Source organism: Euleptes europaea, chromosome 13 (genome assembly GCF_029931775.1).
Source record: "Euleptes europaea isolate rEulEur1 chromosome 13, rEulEur1.hap1, whole genome shotgun sequence".
NCBI lineage: Eukaryota > Metazoa > Chordata > Lepidosauria > Squamata > Sphaerodactylidae > Euleptes > Euleptes europaea.
In genome coordinates, this window is record NC_079324.1 from 60041468 (window position 1) to 60059663 (window position 18196).

Below are 18196 nucleotides of genomic sequence, written 5' to 3' on the forward strand. Positions count from 1 at the left end.
TTAGCAGTCAATTAAAGATGTACAAATCTGGCGTGTAAGAGATTAGATGTTCCATATGGGCTCTATGGAATTATACCCTGCAGTAACTTTAAAAAAGCTTAGCAGCCATATGAAAAGCTGAAAAAAATCCCAACCCCCCAATTTCCTAGACCTTTTCTGAATAAACAAAAAAGTCTTGAGGTATCAAAGACTGACACATTTTAAATACATATTTTTATTTTACAATTATTTACATATAAAAATACATCAAAACGATATATATTTCCTTCCATACACATTCAGTACCACTTATTTAAAGGACTTAAAAAACCAATATCAAAACTCTTTATGCTGGTAAACTGAAGGCTTATGTTTTATTCCAGGCATCACAGATTCTTCTCCCAAGATCACCCAGCATGACAGCAATCAAGAAGAAAAACACCAACACCAAGCCTTTGGCGAGTGATTGCGAGTAGGGTTCACCTGAAAAGAGTTTGAAACGCAGATTAGCGGCATGACACTTAGATTCCTTGATGTGATTTAGGGGAAGGGCTATGGCTCAGTGGTAGAGCACCTGCTTTTCAAGCAGAAGGTTCCAAGTTCAATCCTTCATTATCTCCAGTTAAAAGGATCAGGTAGTTGGTGATATAAAGACTAAGACTATAAGACTAAGTTGGTGATATAAAGACTAAGACTATAAGAGAAGCCTTGTGGTATCAGACCAGCCACAGGTCCATATAGTCCAGCATCCTGTCTCCTACAGGGGCTAACCAAACCCACAAGAGGGGAAAGATGCACCCTCTAGGAACTGGGATTCAGAGGTATTCTTTGTACAAATAAAGAAGTCTCATTTAGATAACTGTAGCCCGTAGAAGCCCCGTGGCACAGAGTGGTAAGCTGCAGTACTGCAGTCAAAAGTTCTGCTCACGACCTGAGTTCGATCCCGACGATAGTCAGTTTCAGGTAGCCGGCTCAAGGTTGACTCAGCCTTCCATCCTTCCGAGGTCGAAGGCCTGGGGGCAGAGCCCTTCTCCCTCCCAATCTGCCCCGATGGACCTCTTTTCCATTAATTCCTGTAATCCCCTTTTAAAGCCATCTAAACGAGTATTCATCACCACATCCTACGGCTACAAGTTCTCTAAGTTAATCATGCATTGTGTGAAAAGTACTTCCTTTTGCCTGATCAGAATCTACCGTCAGTCAATTTCAGAAGGAGCCCTGGACCTCAAAAGCAAAACAAGCTGTAAAATGGGTAAAGCTTTCTAATTATCCTACAGATTCTTCTGCCCAAGCTTTATATAAGTCATCTGAATGTCTGTTAAGAGTTACCTTCCATTACAGTGTTGTTGTTTTTTACCTGTGTAGAAGCGCGTCAGGGGGTAGAAGAGTTCTGGCCAGCAAACATCATTTCTCTCACAGTCAAATTCTGTGTAGTTAATCTGAAATCTGCAAAACAGTTCAAAACTACGTCTTAAGAACAGACCACAGTTTCAGCAACAGGGCAACTAAGAGGGACAGGGCTTACCTGGCAAAAACCTGGTTATTTTATTTATTTACTTCATATATACCCCACTTTTCTCCCCAATGGGGACTCAAAGTAGTTTACAACATTCCCCCCTTCTGAGAGTGACTGGTCCAAGTTTCCATGGAAGAGGGGGAATTCAAATTTGGGTCTCCCAGATCCTAACCACCCCTTCACACTGGTTCTCCTGATAGTAATGCCTTACCAGTCCCAGCCTACTGACATCTTTCTTGTTTTTCTACCCAACCAAACCCACCTTTTCATTTATGCCATTACCAACACATCTTTATAACAGAATCCTAATACTTGCACCCAAGGGTTACCTTGTCTTTGGAACAGGGGGCTGCGCTGGTATCTTGATAAACTGGACTGCAGCAGAAATAGCAAGAGAGCCAGCTTTATCTTCACAAATAATTGGACACTGAGCTTGCCAAGTAATTGTTGAAAAGCTGAAATGTGGAAGGGGGGAAACGTATTATTTTAAAAGGGAAACCTCGAGCAGCAACTACTGTATTGTTGTAATATCGTTGGATTATCAGTGCAAGAGAATAATTTCTTCTCAACTGGATCAAAGGTGGACCCTGCTTTTAAGCAACAAGGTGAAGACAGCCTGCATTTGGCTACAAAAGACTGAAACTTTCAAGGGTTTTTCCTTTCACCCAATAGTAACAAAGCCACTTGCTCTTTATGAAGCATGTTTCTAGCCCTTATGGCCTCTGAAGTGCATATGAATAAACCCTGATTAAACTTGTGTGTGTGTGTGGGGGGGTGTCTGAGAAAGTTGGGGGCAAAAAGCATTAACACTCTGTACAGTTCCTTACCCCTCCCTGTGACTAGCCGAAGGAGAATACGGAGGATATGCATCAGTTAGACTTCCTTGGTGCAGATCTTTTCCAATGCATGCATTCAATCCTGATTGTAACAGGCCAAGCAAAGGTAACAAATGGAAATAGCTTTTCAACTGGTGACTGTGTCGATTACATTGGCAGGGGGTGGAAACCAGTGATTGGATTTGCAATACATGAAACTACAAAGAAGGTTTAAACAGGAATCTTGGGGCACGTTAAAGAATAACAAGTTTTTATTTCAGAATAAGCTTTTGTGGGCTAGAGCCCACTTTGTAAAATGCAAGTGTGCGAGGGTTAGGCAAGTTATAACAACAGCTCTGTCTAATATAGGTACCATCTGATGTGAAGTTGCCGTACCTGATTTGCACACCCAGGATTTCCTGTTGTGGAATTCCTTCTACTGCGCCCACATCAGCTGTGAGAATCCGAATATTCAAGTGAGCAGGAACATCTGGGCACAGGCCTTTTAAGACCCCAACACTTGCATTTGAATCGGGACCAAATGTATCTACACCTGTTAGAGGGGAAAGGGGAGAATGTTACTCTGAGAAACTGTTGAATCAGTAGCTGATCCTCCTCTTTCTGGTGACACTGAAAATCTGCTCCAGTATTCTTTTGCCTAAGGGAGCAAGGCATACCTCTCTCCCTCCTAGAGTGCTGGTTTGGAATGAAAAAGCAAACCTTTTATTTGCTATTAAGGACCCCACAGAAGAAGAAGAAAAAGAGTTGGTTTTTATACACTGCTTTTCTCTACCTTCAAAGCGGCTTACGATAGCCTTCCCCTCCCCACAATAGACACCTTGTGAGGTAGGTGGGGCTGAGAGAGTTCTGAGAGAACTGTGACTAGCCCAAGGTCACCCAGCAGGCTTTATGTGGAGGAGTAGGGAAACAAACCCGGTTCACCAGATTAGAGTTCACTGCTCTTAACCACTATACCATGCTTAACCACTACACATGCTTTGCTCCAAAGGCAGCAGCTATTTTTATGCTGACACTTATGAAGACTGAACCCAAGTTCATGAGAACGTTGGAGGCGGTAGAATTAACTGGACCTACTCAGAGTGCAGGCAGAGGGTTTCCAGTGTTGAAATTTCCATCATACTTAAAAATAACCAACAACAAACTCCATGCAAATAGAAAATTAGCACAGTTGGGAGAAAGGGTGTACCCTCTTATTTTGCTTTGAGGTACTGGCTTTCTATTTGCAGGGAGCTTTTAACATGGAGGAGGAATCCAAAAAGTGATCTTCCACCTGCAATAAGAAGTAGTGCAGTCTATTCTACTAATTTGGGTATTTGCCACCTCATTTGCTCCAGCATGAGTGAACCAGACCTTGGGTGCCTCACTTGGTTAGTAAGATCCTTGGTGGAGATAGGTTGGATGATAAACTTTTTGTGGGATTTTATTATATGAATGTACATTATAGTCAATGTTGTTATGGCCAATGACTTGCAATAACATTTTACTTACATCTTTATTTTGAGGGTTACAAGGAGAGGAGATATTTTGTAGCCATCTTAAACATGGGTTCTTTTAAACATGCTTTTCCAAAAATATTCTTATTATCTAAAATAGCAAAGTTCTATGGGAACAATCCTAAACAGGACTACTGGGAAGCAAGTCACATTTTATTCAATGAGGTTTACTCCTCAGAAAGCATCCTTAGGATTGCAGCCACAGTGAGCTTTTGAATGTGACAGGCATATGTTTAGCCTTTGCTCCACTCCAAATGTTTTATTTATAGCCCACCTTTCTTACTGAGACTCAAGGTGGGTCACAAAAACAAAACAAAAAACAACCCAATACGTCAATACAACTGGAATCGTACTGAAACTTTCTGTTGTTTATTTCTGGATATTGTGGCTTTTACAAAGGAAATCACAGCGAGATTCACTTCAATTCTCGCAACTGATGCTAGGAAGTGCTGCTACTCACGTATGATTTCCACCCAGTCATCTGGGATGCTGATATTGGAATTGCCTCTTTTCCCAACCAGGCTCGCTTGCACCAGGGAACTCAGTCTGTCAGTAACGTTCTTCCTGCAAAAAGTGAGTGTGTTACAACAGGACTCTGGCAAATGCAATGAAGAAAAGAATTTGAGAGGATGTTATGGGAGAGGAGGAATAAGAGCTCCTCCCACCCAAATAGGAAATAAGAGCAGTAAAGACACAAAGTGAGAATCCTTCAGACACAGCATGGCCAACTCTAACCGCTTGGCTTGTTAATCTTATTTATTTCAAGATCACAGTTAGGCAAAAATGTAAGACCTCGCCCACTCAAATCAATGGGGCTGAAAGAAGCATGACTTTAGCTGTAGGGTATCACTTTTACTTGAAATGTCAGGAACTGAAAAACTAGACACTGGAGAACTCTTGCAAATTCTCTGAATGTAGGGACGCCCAGTTTGGATCAGATCTATAGTGTTGGGCAAGGGAGGGGGGAATTGATCCCTTTTCACCCATTTCCTGAAGTGAGGCACACGTAGCAGCCCAATTTAAACAAGAGACTGTGTGAGTGCAAACTCCTTTGCCTTCCCCGCATCAAATTTAAATCAGGCCTCCATCAGCCTCCGGAAGTAATTTCCCCAGTAAGGCCATTATTTAGAGAAGAATAATTAAAGAGCTGAGTGATCCAACCTGCAATGTCTTGTCTAGTTTGGCCCTAAGTAAAACGCAGGAGAGGAAGGAGCTGTTTGACACTTATTAATTAAAGAAGGCAGATCTCATCTGCAATGCTGGGAACTAGGGCTCCAACCTCCCTTCAGATACGCCACAAACTAGGAAACCAAAGTTGCCACAACTCACCTTAACTGACTGCAGTTCTCATTAAGATCAACTTCTAAAATGCATCCAGAAACCACATTCAATCCAAACAAAATGGGAGCGGGGCTTGCCGACACACACAGACCCCGGCCATCTATATAAAGACATCTGCTTAAGAAACCCTCATTATCAACTGATTCCCTTCTAGTTTGCAGTTTTACACACAACATTTAATTAAAATTCTACAGTGAACAATAATGATACCTAAATATGACTATGTTCCATTAATCCAACGTGGCCATTATACTGAGAGGTGTTTAATTTAGCTTTTGCTGTTCCACTGAGGTGACTTGAGGGGTCATAATGGAGCTTTACAGAGATCTAAAACAATATTCTCATGCCAGCTTTTCTCTTCTGGATCCACTGAAGAAGAACATATGTATGTATTTTAACTCTGTTTTGTATGTATTTTAATTCGGCTTTTTAAATTGTTTTAATGATGTGTGCTTGGGGAAGGGGGTTGGTTTTAATCGTTTCAAAAGGTGGTGTCATCATGTATGCTTTAAATTGTTAACCATCTTGGTGTCGCTTGTAAGGGCAGAAAGGCAGGATGCACATTTTGTAAATCAATAAATAAATGCCTGAAGAAGATGCAGAATAGCCATCTGTTCTGATCACCCCTGTATTTTTCATAGGTCACATGGATAAAAATTAATATTCCATATGGCAGCATATTTTAAAGTTGCACTTAAAACATATTTTGCTGCCAGCCATATTGGTTCACCTTACCTAGACAATACAGAAGGCTAAAGTTACTGTGGCAGTAAAGCAACCATATTCTGAAGCATACTTTCCCCCCCCAATAAAGTTTTAATTTGAACATAAACAATCATAATATTCTGATATATGTGGAGCTTTTTGTTTACTATTTTTATATACTATTTTTATTTACTTTTTATATACTATTTAAAATTATATTTCAGTAATTAACTTCTTTGAATTACTTTTTTAAATTACATTTCAATTATTAATTCTGAAGCATGTTTGACTTACATGGCAACATTCTAATATTCAATATAAAAAAAGTCTTACCAGACTTCGAGAGATTTAAAGTGGTAACTGAAGAATTCAGGACAGCGGCTCTGATCGGCTTTCCAACTTGATAACCTGAGTAAACAAAGAGAATATTATGTGGGATTGGATGGATGTTCATCAATTCCAAATGGCAGTGCTGCCATACAAATGTATTGGGGTTCCTTAGGGATGTTCTAAAAGAGCCCCGTGGCGCAGAGTGGTAAGCTGCAGTACTGCAGTCAAAAGCTCTGCTCATGACCTGAGTTCGATCCCGACGGAAGTCGGTTTCAGGTAGTAGCCAGCTCAAGGTGCTCAGCCTTCCATCCTTCCGAGGTCGGTCAAACGAGCACCCAGCTTGCTGGGGGTAAAGTGTAGATGACTGGGGAAGGCAATGGCAAACCACCCCATACACACAGTCTTCCTAGTAAACGTCGGGCTGTGACATCACCCCATGGGTTAGTAATGACCCAGTGCTTGCACAGGGGGACTACCTTTTTTACCTTTAGGGATGTTTTGGATTCCAGTTGAAACTAAAGAGGATGAGTCCAGTAGCACCTTAAAGACTAACAAAAATATTTTCTGGCAGGGTATGAGCTTTCGTGAGCCACAGCTCACTTCTTCAGAGGATGGTTCACGCATTAACAAGCAAATACGGCAGGGAACAACCGGAAAATAGGAGAGGCAACAGATGATGATGTAACAAAAAATAAAGGGGGAAATGGCTGACCGTCAACATGACATTTTGTTCTACAAGCCAACAAGAAATTTCACCTGGATTCCCAGATAATTCTTCTGTGCTAGTCGCATTCACGCTCACAAAGTTTACGGTGAACCTCTGTCTCAGGGTGTCTGATGAAAAGAAAAGATTCTGTCAATGTTTAATCAAAGGAAGGGCACCGTTCCTGTGCCTCTGTAATCCTGCTACCCTTGTGCATGCTGTTGCCAAAGTCTTTACAATGGCGCACTCTGCAGCACTGATACTCGTTTAACCCCACTGATCAAATTATTCGATTGATAATTTCAAAGCAGAACTGTGTGTTGTTGTTTTTTGTAACTTTGTACGTGGTATAGAGGACACAGGATAAACAGATGGCCCAAATCCCACTTTATGCATTTGTAGCTACATTAAATCTAGGGACTGCGGTACAAACAGAACCATGGGCTGGACCCAGAGAAGTTTTTAGGTGCATCCCTGGTTTGCCACCACAGGCCTTTGGACAAAGAGCCTCTTTGGGCCCCAACCCAAGCATCACATGAAAGCAAATCACCTGATGCAACTGGCTGACAATTTCAAAGCAGAATTGTATTGTTGGTTTTTTTGTAACTTTGTAAGCAGTATAGAGGTAAAAGGTAAAGGTCCCCTGGGAAAGCACCGGGTCATTCCTGACCCATGGGGTGATGTCACATCCCGGCATTTACTAGGCAGACTGTGTTTACGGGGTGGTTTGCCATTGCCTTCCCCAGTCATCTTCCCTTTACCCCCAGCAAGCTCATTTTACTGACCTTGGAAGGATGGAAGGCTGAGTCAACCTTGAGCCGGCTACCTGAAACCGACTTCCGTTGGGGTCGTGAGCAGAGCTAGGACTGAAGTACTGCAGCTTACCACTTTGCGCCACAGGCCTGATAAACAGGACCCCCCAGAGTTTGACCTCTTCTCTTGGCAACTCCATTTACTTAAAAACATCCAGTTATTTTTTTTTAACTTTCTGTCCCTTTGAATTGCACATTCTCCCCCCCCCCCCCCCCAATGCCATGGCACTAATTTAACTCTCTGCAGGTTCAGAAACATCTTGCTATGGGGCCACATTGTTTTGTGATGGCCTACAGTTTGAAGCAGACAGTTTGAAAGGAATTGCCATGTGACCCCCGGGGGGGCTACTATAAAAGAAACACAAGCCCAGGGCCATTTTGCATGCTGAGGACCTTTGGGTCCTAATAATGCTCTTTAACACCCTATGGAATACACTGTTTCCAATCACACTGTTTCAATAAAATGTACGTGCTAGAAAAAGGAACTCTCTAAGCAATGCGTAAGACATATGAATGTACCTTCTCGGCAGATCTCTCCATAAAGGACGGAGACCTTCACTTCTGTAATTCTCCTGCCTTCCCATATGATCGTATAATCTTCTGCAAACGTCACATTTCTGCATACTGAAAACAAGGAACGGTTCATATGGAATCTGCGGTTTTGTGCATCTGTGAACATTTTTACATATATTGTTACATTAACCACATATTTACCACTACTGGCACAGCTTCCTACATTTGGTGTTTTCTCCTCATAGGTCACTTGTGGCTTGATGGGATCTGACAAGAACAAAAATTGTGAATGCAAAACAAGCATAAAAAAAATGGTTTGCACTGGAACAACAAAAACGTGCCTCGTTCCCAACAAGGGGGTCCCACATACAGAAGCAAGATTCTGAAGAAAGAAGAAGAGTTGGTTTTTATATGTCGACTTTCTCTACCACTTAAGGGAGACTCAAATTGGCTTACAATCACCTTCCCTTTCCCTCAACAGACACCCTGTGAGGTGGGTGGGGCTGAGAGAGCTGTGACTAGCCCAAGGTCACCCAGCTGGCTTCATGTGGAGGAGTGGGGAAACAAATCTACTCATGTGGAGGAGTGGGGAAACAAATCTACTCATGTGGAGGAGTGGGGAATCAAACCCGGTTCTTCACTGCTCCAAACCACTGCTCTTAACCACTACACCATGCTGGCTCCCTGGGAACTACAGGTGCCTGACATCAAGGGAATGTGCCCCAAATGTGCACAGCTATCTGCAAAATCACAGAACCTCTTCAAACAGTCCAAGCCCCAGATGAACAAGGCCCATCAAAAGCTACCTACCTCCAGTGCCACTGTTGATGGCCACACTGGGAAGCCAGCGCCTCCCCTCCTCGCAAGTAGCCAGGCACTCGGTGGCAAAATTCTGAAGGAACGCGACAGGGGCGTCCCTGGCACACTGTCCAGTGAGGAACGGCTGCAATTGGAATAATTTCTGGAATTTATTTTCATTTCTTCCTCCCAAACCCCAAAAGAGGCAGAGGGATTGTTCATGCAAAGAGGCTCTTATTACCTGGGGAACGGCAAAATACTCATTTTCTACGGTCACTATTGGATCCCCTTGCTTGTAGCCACTAGCGAATCTTCCTGGGATGGTTTGAAATGGAATCTTAAATGAAGGCACTTTGGAGGATGTACTGAAAATACATTTTCAAAACACGAGTGAAGTATACAAAGAGTTACTTTAGACAGATCCAAAAGCAGCAAGGCAGGTAACACTGTAAATGAGGGAGGAAGAAGGGGGGAACTGCCTTGAAGGGGAAGACAGCAATGATGCTGCTCTCATCCCCCTTCCTCCCCATCCAAGCCCCTCCCCTTTTAAAAAAAATAAAACCTGTTGGGATATTCTCCACCACCAAGCAGATGGGAAATACACAGCCTCTGGTGAAAAAATTAAAATGAGAGACAGGACCCCAGTAGATTATTTGGGAGCATCTGATGCTGCAGAAGCTAAGTTGGTCTGATTATAAACTGGGAGTCGTTCCATTAGCTGCTCATTAGTTACCAGGCTCAATTCAAGGTACCGGAAAGGGACTGTGGCTCAGTGGTAGAGCATCTCTAGTTAAAGGGACTAGGCAAGTAGGTGATGGGAAAGACCCTGGAGAGCCGCTGCTGGTCTGAGTAGACGATACTGACTTTGATGGACCAAGGGTCTGATTCAGTAGAAGGCAGCTTCATGAGTTCATGTGTACCAGCTGTCATATACAAAGTCATATCTGCAAAACCTCCCCCCGTCATGCTCTGCCACAACAGCTGACCTCCTACAGGTACCACCCTGGAAATAGGCAAGATCGGCAACTGCCTGTTCCCTGCAGTGGCCCCCACCCTATGGAATGGTCTTACTGAGGTCAGGATGGTTCCCCTGGGTCTGTCATTCTGCAAGTGATGTAAGCCAGACCTGTTCAGGAGGGCAATTTTATAAAGGAACAGGGCTGCATTATAGCAGCATGATCCATCAAAATGCCTGAATAGAGAATGTGACTATGAACCATACTACTAGTATGTATTATCTGTTGCTGTATGTTTTATCTTTTTCTCACTGCATTATATTTCTACTTAAGACCATTTCCTGCATAAAGCTGCCTTCTACTGAATCAGACCCTTGGTCCATCAAAGTCAGTGTTGTCTACTCAGACCGGCAGTGGCTCTCCAGGGTCTCAGGCAGAGGTCTTTCACATCACCTACCTGCCTAGTCCCTTTACCTAAAGATGCCGGGGATTGAACCTGGGACCTTCTGCATGACAAGCAGATGCTCTATCACTGAGCCACAGCCCCTCCCCAACATATCATGCTTCATACTTATGCCTTGTTTCAGACTTATGCAATCCTAAATGTCTCCTCCTCCTATTGGCTGTACTGACTTACATTAAGTAATCCTCGAGTCATGGTGAGAAAGGAGAACTTTAAAAATAAATAAATTAATATGTAAAACATGGTTCTTTAAATATTGTGGAAATGAAAGTTCGGTTAGGGACCAGTTCATAGACACACTTGTCCCAGGCAAGCTTCCATACTTACACAGAACCGTGGTAAAAATAACCAAGGAAAGGTGTATTGTTCAGCGAAGACTGCACACATAAGAAGGGAAACCAGTCAGGGGTGTCGATCCCAGTCTGGACAGAGCACAGCTGGTCAAAAGGTGGATTGACATCCCCACCAAATACTCCACTAAGACACAACCCACCGAACAATTGCTTCATCTCTGGGGTACATTCCTTGAAAAGGAAAAACACACACAAAGGAATTAAAGCTGCGCGGAACCAGTTGCCGATCTCAAAAGAATGAGAAGCATCAGGAAGAAAACTGACATGCACTTCCTAATAAAGACAAAAGAGAGCAGGCAGAGTGACATTTGGGAGACGGCTCTCTCTGCCCCATCATTAGTAGTTTTATATATTTCTAGATATCACTTTATTAGGTCACAATACTAACGTTTTAAGCCATTCACGTGTATAAAGGCTAGGGTGGAAAAGGCGGTTTTCTAATAAGTTATTTCACGAACATTTTAGCAGACTCCCTAAGGATGCTCAATTTGAAAAAGGTTATATAACAAAGCAAGCTTTAAGCTCTAAGTGTAGAATTAATACCTGGTCACAGCAGCAACGGATATCACAGGCGCTGGCGGTCAGATTGCAAGGACAGGAGCCCAACGGCTGAAACACTTGATTGGGAATTGTCGTTGCATTATCTGTTTTACACAGAAAAGAAGAACTCAGGGACAGAAATTCCCTAATTCTGGAGTTGATCCAGTTAGTCTATGAAGCAACAGGGAACAAAGGGAGAGGGCTGTGGGGTAGGTAACTCATGGGGTAAGGGACACACAGCGAACAGCAGACAGAAGGGGGAGGAAAGGAGGCAGCAGGGGCCTAGACTTGCCTCTCGGTGCATGTCCATGTTCTTTCCAAAGCCATGTTCTAATGAAGAACATCTGGTCTGAAAACCCCACTCCCACAGACTCCCCAGGTGCACAGCCACTGTGCCGAAAACATAAGCAAGCCCGAGTAGAGCCAATGAGATCCAAATACCGAAGGTCCCATTCCCCAAGGATGAGTTGGCATAGATCTCTGCTTGGATCAACAGACGAGCCATCATCACGGACCCCTGACAAGCGGAAACCTGCAGGGCAGCGACCAAGCAGAGCGCCTCGGTGCAACAGTCGGTGCGGTTAGGAGTGCAGAGCTGCAGATTCCGGGTCAAGCGCACAGTCACTCTGGAAGTATTCTGAAGCAAAACGGTTAGAGGGCCGGTTAGGCACTTTCCTAAGCATCACACAGATTTCAGTGCTGCTTTGTTGAAAACAACCGCCTACACAAGCCAGTGTCTCCACCAGCAGCAAGAAGGTTTATTTATTTATTTTATCGATTTCTTGCCTGCCCTCCCCAGCCGAGACCAGGCTCAGGGTGAGTCACATCATTTAAAATGTATATCAGTCATAACATTTTAAAAACAATAAGACACTAACATTTTAGCTAAAAACCAGGCAACTCTCAAGATGACTCCAATTCTACCAACTTTGCCGAGTAGAAAGGCAGGCCACCCCCTCCGATGGAATCCAGTATATAATACAGAAGGGGAGGGATAGGGAGGCCAACAGACGTTGTATCCGCGGCTGCCCTCAACTATAGGCCTGGTGGAATAGCTCTGTCTTGCAGGCCCTGTGGAACTCTTTAAGGTCCTGCAGGAACCTGATGTCACCAGACAGAGCATTCCACCAGGCCGGACCCAGGGCCGAAAAGGCCTTGGCTCTCATTAAGGTCAGCCGCACACTCTTAGGGCCGGGGACCACCAGTAGATTATTATCAGCAGATTGTAATGCTCTTTGGGGGGCATACCAGGAGAGGCGGTCCTGAAGATACGAAGGTCCCAGACCGTGTAAGGCTTTAAAGGTCAAAACAGGCACCAGCATTATAAATGCGACCATTTATCTGTCTTCCACATTCTTATCCCTTTCTTGCTGTAAGGAATTTAGGTCAGTGTGCATAATTATCTCCTCTCTGTTTTAGCCTCCTAACAACCCTGTGAGATAGGTTAGGCTGAAAGGAAATAACTGGGCCAAGGTCACCAAGCAAGCTTCATGTAGAGTAGGGACTTATACTCTGGGTCTTCCCAGTTCTACTTTGACATTCTAACCAGTAGATTACACTGGCTCTGTGTGTATGTGTTAAGCAGAATTACACCCTTCTCAGTCCAAATTGCTGGGCTTGAAACACTGTAACTGCTTAGGACTGCACTGTAAAATTCATCTCTCTTTTTTTCTACATGGACAGAAACCACTGCCATCTTAATGTAATTCGTATTTATTTTATTTAAAGCATTTCTAAGCTGCTTTTCCATGCAATTAAGGGTCCCCAAAGCGGCAAACATTACTACAGTAAAACATTTCTAACATAAGAAAGCATTTAAAATACAACTTTATATATCAAATTAAAAACAAGTAAACACAAAAAGGGAGGAGGGCTAACAAGAGTTAGTGAGGGAACACCAAACCAAACAATAAAATTCTTCGCCTGTCGGTAGAAGACCAAGGGTAAAAAAAGACAGACTACCGGTAATCTCCCTGGGGAGGGAATTCTAAAGTTTCAGCACCACAATTGAGATCTCGGGTTGCCACCTGTCTCGCCTCAGATGGTGAGAGCAACTGAAGCGGGGCTCTGAAGATGACTAGAGTAGTTGGATAGGTTTCTATAGAGAGCAGGAAGTCCTTCAAGGCAGCCATCCATTGCTAAATCTCACAGCTCAGAAATGTCTGAGGAAAATGATGGAGTCCCTAACTAGTTTGGGTCAAAGGGGGCACTTAAGAAGTACACACAGCATATTTAACTTGCACAGAGGCCCCAGCATTTTACTAACCCCTTGAGATGTGACGTTCAAACTCCAATCTCCAGTCCTGTTTCTTCCACTACAGTCTTCAAGAAGCAACATTCCTAAAAGAGAGTAAAAATCAAAAGATGAATGCTTTTAAATCCATTATTTTCTCTCAATCCTTCACCCAGGTAGAAACTAGGAAATATTACCATCAGGGAAGGCTTAAACCATTGCCACTGAATGACCCCGCCCCCAGCATTACTTCCCTTTTACAGCTGAGTCAGGTGGGCCTATGGAAGTCCTGAATAGGTACCAGGAGATGTAATGAGATGGAGGGGGGTAGATAAACTGAAGCTCCATCCAGTCAAGACCGGGGTGCTGCTGGTTGATGACAAAGATGCTTGAGGACTGTCCTGGAGTCAGACTGTTCTGGAGGGGGTTGCACTCCCCCTGAAGGAGCATGGGGGCACTCCTAGATTACTGTAATGCACTTTATGTGGGGCTGCCTTGGAAAACAGTCCGGAAACTTCAGCTCATGCAAAATGCAGCAGCAAGGCTACTGTCAGGGGTGAGACTATCCTTAGTTGATTTCTAATACTGTTTTAGTCCGGAACCTTTTTTTTTTTTTTTTTTTTTGCAGCTGCCTGTTTTCATTATATGTTTTTATGCTGGGATGAGGCTTTTTAAATGCTGTATTTTAATTGATATATTTTAATATTTTTATTTTGTAAGCCAGCTTATTTATTCTAAATTATGTGTAAGTGGTCTTCGAGGCAAAATAGCAATTGAATAATTTTAACCTGTGTTTAATAACATGAAATCTGGGGGTGGGGGGGGAATGGTTTCTAAGCTATCTTACCTGTTTCATTGTCTGCTACCGAAAGAGAAAAAATATCTGCAGGGCTGTCAACCAACGAGGCAGTGACCATGGACCCAGACATGTGGATAAAGCAAGGCTGAAAACCTTAAAAAACAAACAGATATTAGGTTACAAACATGCATCACTATGCAAAGCGCATTTTGGCCTTGTAATTTTTCATTTCAGACCTTGCTAGAAATAGAGCCTGCTGACTGGCAACAGCTCTCTGGTTTCTTTTCTGCTTTCAAAGTTACAGTGATGTTCTGGTTTAGGGAAATGTTTGAGAAGATGTGGTATTTATTTTATTTTCTGGCGGACAGGAATAAAGTAATGCGGTCGGCATAACTCTCCCACTCGCAGGGATGGGAGATGTCGAAGACTTCTACGGAGCCGATGGTGGCCATCGTGCGGCGTGTGTCGTCTCTCCCGAGAATCCAGCGAATCAGCAATTGGGCCGGCTGCCTGGACACAGCGAGGTCGGGGAACGAGGCGGAAGCTGCGGATCAGCCGGCATGTGATTCAGCATTGCGGACCGGGCTGCCTACCGGTCACTGTGAACAGCGGAACGAGAGTGAGTCAGCAGGTCAGTTGGGCCGCTCCCCAGTCTTCGTCGCCACTGTTAAGTCCACGTGGGAAGGATTCACGAGATCAGAGACGGAGTTCAACAACACAGCTTTATTTGATTTCAGCACAGAACTAACTTACACACTGAATGTGCCCTGCTTATATGCCCCCCTGGCCGCCTGCGGCCACTCCCCCCCTGATCCATGATAGGAGAGGAATACCCTCTCGGCGACCAATGGGACATGTTGGCTTAGGGCCAATAAGATCCGTTTGCTTGACCAATAGGGTGAGCAGGGTTTAGGATCCTTCGTGCAGAACTCAAGCTCCTAAGTCTCCCTTGATTACTCCCCAATTATATACATACATAACATGGTTTGGGCTATTTTGGGGGCAGAATGTAGGCTGTTTGTTAAGAAGGGATGGTGCTTGTGATTCAAATCCAATATGCTGGTCCAGAAATTCTGCACTATTTCTCATTCGTGTTGCACATGTTGTGGGGGGAAGAAGTTGTAGTTGGGTTTTTTTTTCATATGCTGACTTTCTCTATCACTTAAGGAAGAATCACACCAGCTTACAATCACCTTCCCCTCCCCACAACAAGACACCTTGTGAGGCAGGTGGGGCTGAGAGAAGTCTTAAGAGCTGTGACTAGCCCAGTGTCACCCAACAGGCTTCGTGTGTAGAAGTGAGTCCCATTTGTGGCCAACAGGAGTGGGGAAACCAACCTGGTTCACCAGATTAGCCTCCGCCGCTCATGTGGAGGAGTGGGGAATCAAACCTGGTTCTCCAGATCAGAGTCCACTGCTCCAAACCTCCGCTCTTGGGGGGGAATGGTTTCTAAGCTACCTTACCTGTTTTATTGTCTGCAGGGCTGTCAACCAACGAGGCAGTGACCATGGATCCAGACATGTGGATAACGCAAGGCTGAAAACCTAAAAAAACAAACAGATATTAGGTTACAAACATGCATCACTATACAAAGCGTATTTTGGCCTTGTAATTTTTCATTTCAGACCTTGCTAGAAATAGAGCCTGCTCTGACTGGCAACAGCTCTCTGGTTTCTTTTCTGCTTTCAAAGTTACAGTGATGTTCTGGTTTAGGGAAATGTTTGAGAAGATGTGGTATTTATTTTATTTTCTGTTCTGCATGACAGCTCAAGAGTTAAGAGCAACAAGGCACAGCGTGCCTAATTCTGCAAGCCCACAAAGCTCAACATACAGCAGAAACTCTAGAGGCAGGCTGATGACAGAAGGTGCAAGTGAAGGGAAAGTGTGGTATAGTGGTTAAGAGCGGAGGTTTGGAGCAGTGGACTCTGATCTGGAGAACCGGGTTTGATTCCCCACTCCTCCACATTAGCAGCGGAGGCTAATCTGGTGAACCAGGTTGGTTTCCTGTTGGCCACAAATGGGCCTCACTCCTACACACGAAGCCTGTTGGGTGACATTGGGCTAGTCACAGCTCTTAAGTGTTCTCTCATCCCCACCTGCCTCACAAGGTGTCTTGTTGCGGGGAGGGGAAGGTGATTGTAAGCTGGTGTGATTCTTCCTTAAGTGATAGAGAAAGTCAGCATATGAAAAAAACAACTACAACTTCTTCCCCCCACATGTGCAACACGAATGAAAGATGGTGCAGAATTTCTGGAACAGCGTATTGGATTTGAATCACAAGCACCATCCCTCCTTAACAAACAGCCTACATTCTGCCCCCAAAACAGCCCAAACCATGTCATACTTTGGTTCTTGTAGGTTATCCGGGCTGTGTAACCGTAGTCTTGGTATTTTCTTTCCTGATGTTTCGCCAGCAGCTGTGGCAGGCATCTTCAGAGGAGTAACAATGAAGGACAGTGTCTCTCTTCAGTGTTACTCCTCTGAAGATGCCGGCCACAGCTGCTGGCGAAACGTCAGGAAAGAAAATACCAAGACCACGGTCACACAGCCCGGATAACCTACAAGAACCAATGAACTCTGACCATGAAAGCCTTCGACAACATGTCATACTTATTTATCTCTGGCAACTAAGCTAACCACAAACAAAGCCCCCCCCCCCTCCTTCTTTTACTCAACTGCCTACATGGCCAGCAGGAGCACGTAGTACAAAATAAAGAGACGCTCTTGGTTGGAGCAGGCATTGGCATAGTATTGTCACATTTTCCCTCCCTGGCAGGGCTCTTGTGCCCTGTTCCCCATGTGGAGATGCAACACCGGGGGGGGGGGCATTGCACTTGTTAGATTTCTGCCTGTCCCATGGTTGTTAAAGGCACGAGGGAAAGAATAACTCTAGACGTCTGTCCAGCAAGCGGAGGCCGTTATTAGTTTCCCCCCAGGGATCCAGGCAGGAATAAAACAGGCCAAGCAAGATGATGTAGCGCAGGGAGCACCTGCGCCTGTTGGATTTCTGCCTGTCCCACGGTTATGAAAGGCACAGGAGGCAAGAAAGGGGCAGCTCCGTCACCCACCGGGAATCCCATTCTGGGCCCGAGCCCGGGAGAGCACCAGGAGCCCCCAAAGGAGGCTCCCGAAGACCATAGCCGGGCAGCGACGCCGCTAAAAGGCGCTGCAGGGCGGGAAAGGGCCCGCCGGAGGCACACCCGCCGCCATCTTGGCAACAGGCTCTCAGTTGCTATGGAAACGACGGGGGGGGGTAGGGACCCAGACAAGGTTTCCGGCTCCAAGAGCAAAAGGATAAGCTTCAAAAACAAGCCCGGCGTGCTTTGCTCCATTCCTAACCACGTTTAAGATAGGGTTTCCGTTGTGTGTGTCGAAAAAAATAATTATAAAAGATGACAAATTTAACATCGCCCCCCCCCCACACGCTGTTTCAGTGGTGCGCGCCAAACAGGCAGCGATTCCACATTCTCCTACAACTCCCATAATGCCTCGCTGCAGGGCGGGACCGAGAAGAGTAAACTAACTCCCGTTGGCCAACATGAACCAAGAGCTTCTTTTGGTTGGTTCGCTGCTGCGTTTGTCGGAAGGTGGGTAGTTTCTAAAGACCAATCACAACCCAGAAACACTGAAGGACTTCCCCCACCCTCCCTCCATGTGTTGCGATCATCTGGAGTGGATTGTTAACTCCCCGTGTTGTTCACACGTGCGGGAGAAAGGGATGACAGCATGGACCGCTTCCCTCGCCGACTCATGACGACCTTATGAATTAATAGTTAACAGCCTTGCTCATATCTTGCAGATTGAGGGCCATGGCTTCCTTGAGTCA

The 18196-nt window shown here is 44.6% G+C and overlaps 2 protein-coding genes across 2 annotated transcripts in view; both read right to left on the reverse strand.

Moving 5' to 3' along the window:
- The window catches only part of DDX55 (DEAD-box helicase 55), a 66084-nt gene that overhangs the window by 6893 nt on the left and 40995 nt on the right, over nucleotides 1-18196 (reverse strand). The gene's annotated exons all lie outside the window — the stretch shown is intronic.
- TCTN2 (tectonic family member 2) lies at nucleotides 328-17508 on the reverse strand. Its single transcript, XM_056859438.1, has 18 exons — nucleotides 17439-17508; nucleotides 14419-14523; nucleotides 13605-13678; nucleotides 11780-11975; nucleotides 11342-11442; nucleotides 10773-10969; nucleotides 9268-9391; nucleotides 9039-9171; nucleotides 8430-8495; nucleotides 8235-8339; nucleotides 6957-7034; nucleotides 6204-6278; nucleotides 5154-5265; nucleotides 4285-4388; nucleotides 2707-2863; nucleotides 1825-1950; nucleotides 1337-1425; nucleotides 328-462 (listed from the first exon to the last, which is right to left on the reverse strand). Exons 1-18 carry the CDS (start codon nucleotides 17506-17508, stop codon nucleotides 347-349), a joined length of 2028 nt encoding a protein of 675 aa, XP_056715416.1. The 3' UTR covers nucleotides 328-346.

Coding starts and splice junctions, on each gene's coding strand:
- TCTN2 (XM_056859438.1), bottom strand. CDS start 17,508: ATGGTCTTCGGGAGCCTCCTTTGGGGGCTCCTGGTGCTCTCCCGGGCT. Junction 5,266..6,203: donor TTTAAATCTCTCGAAGTCTG/GTAAGACTTTTT, acceptor GTCTTTATATAG/ATGGCCGGGGTCTGTGTGTG. Junction 1,951..2,706: donor ATCCTGGGTGTGCAAATCAG/GTACGGCAACTT, acceptor TCCACATTTCAG/CTTTTCAACAATTACTTGGC.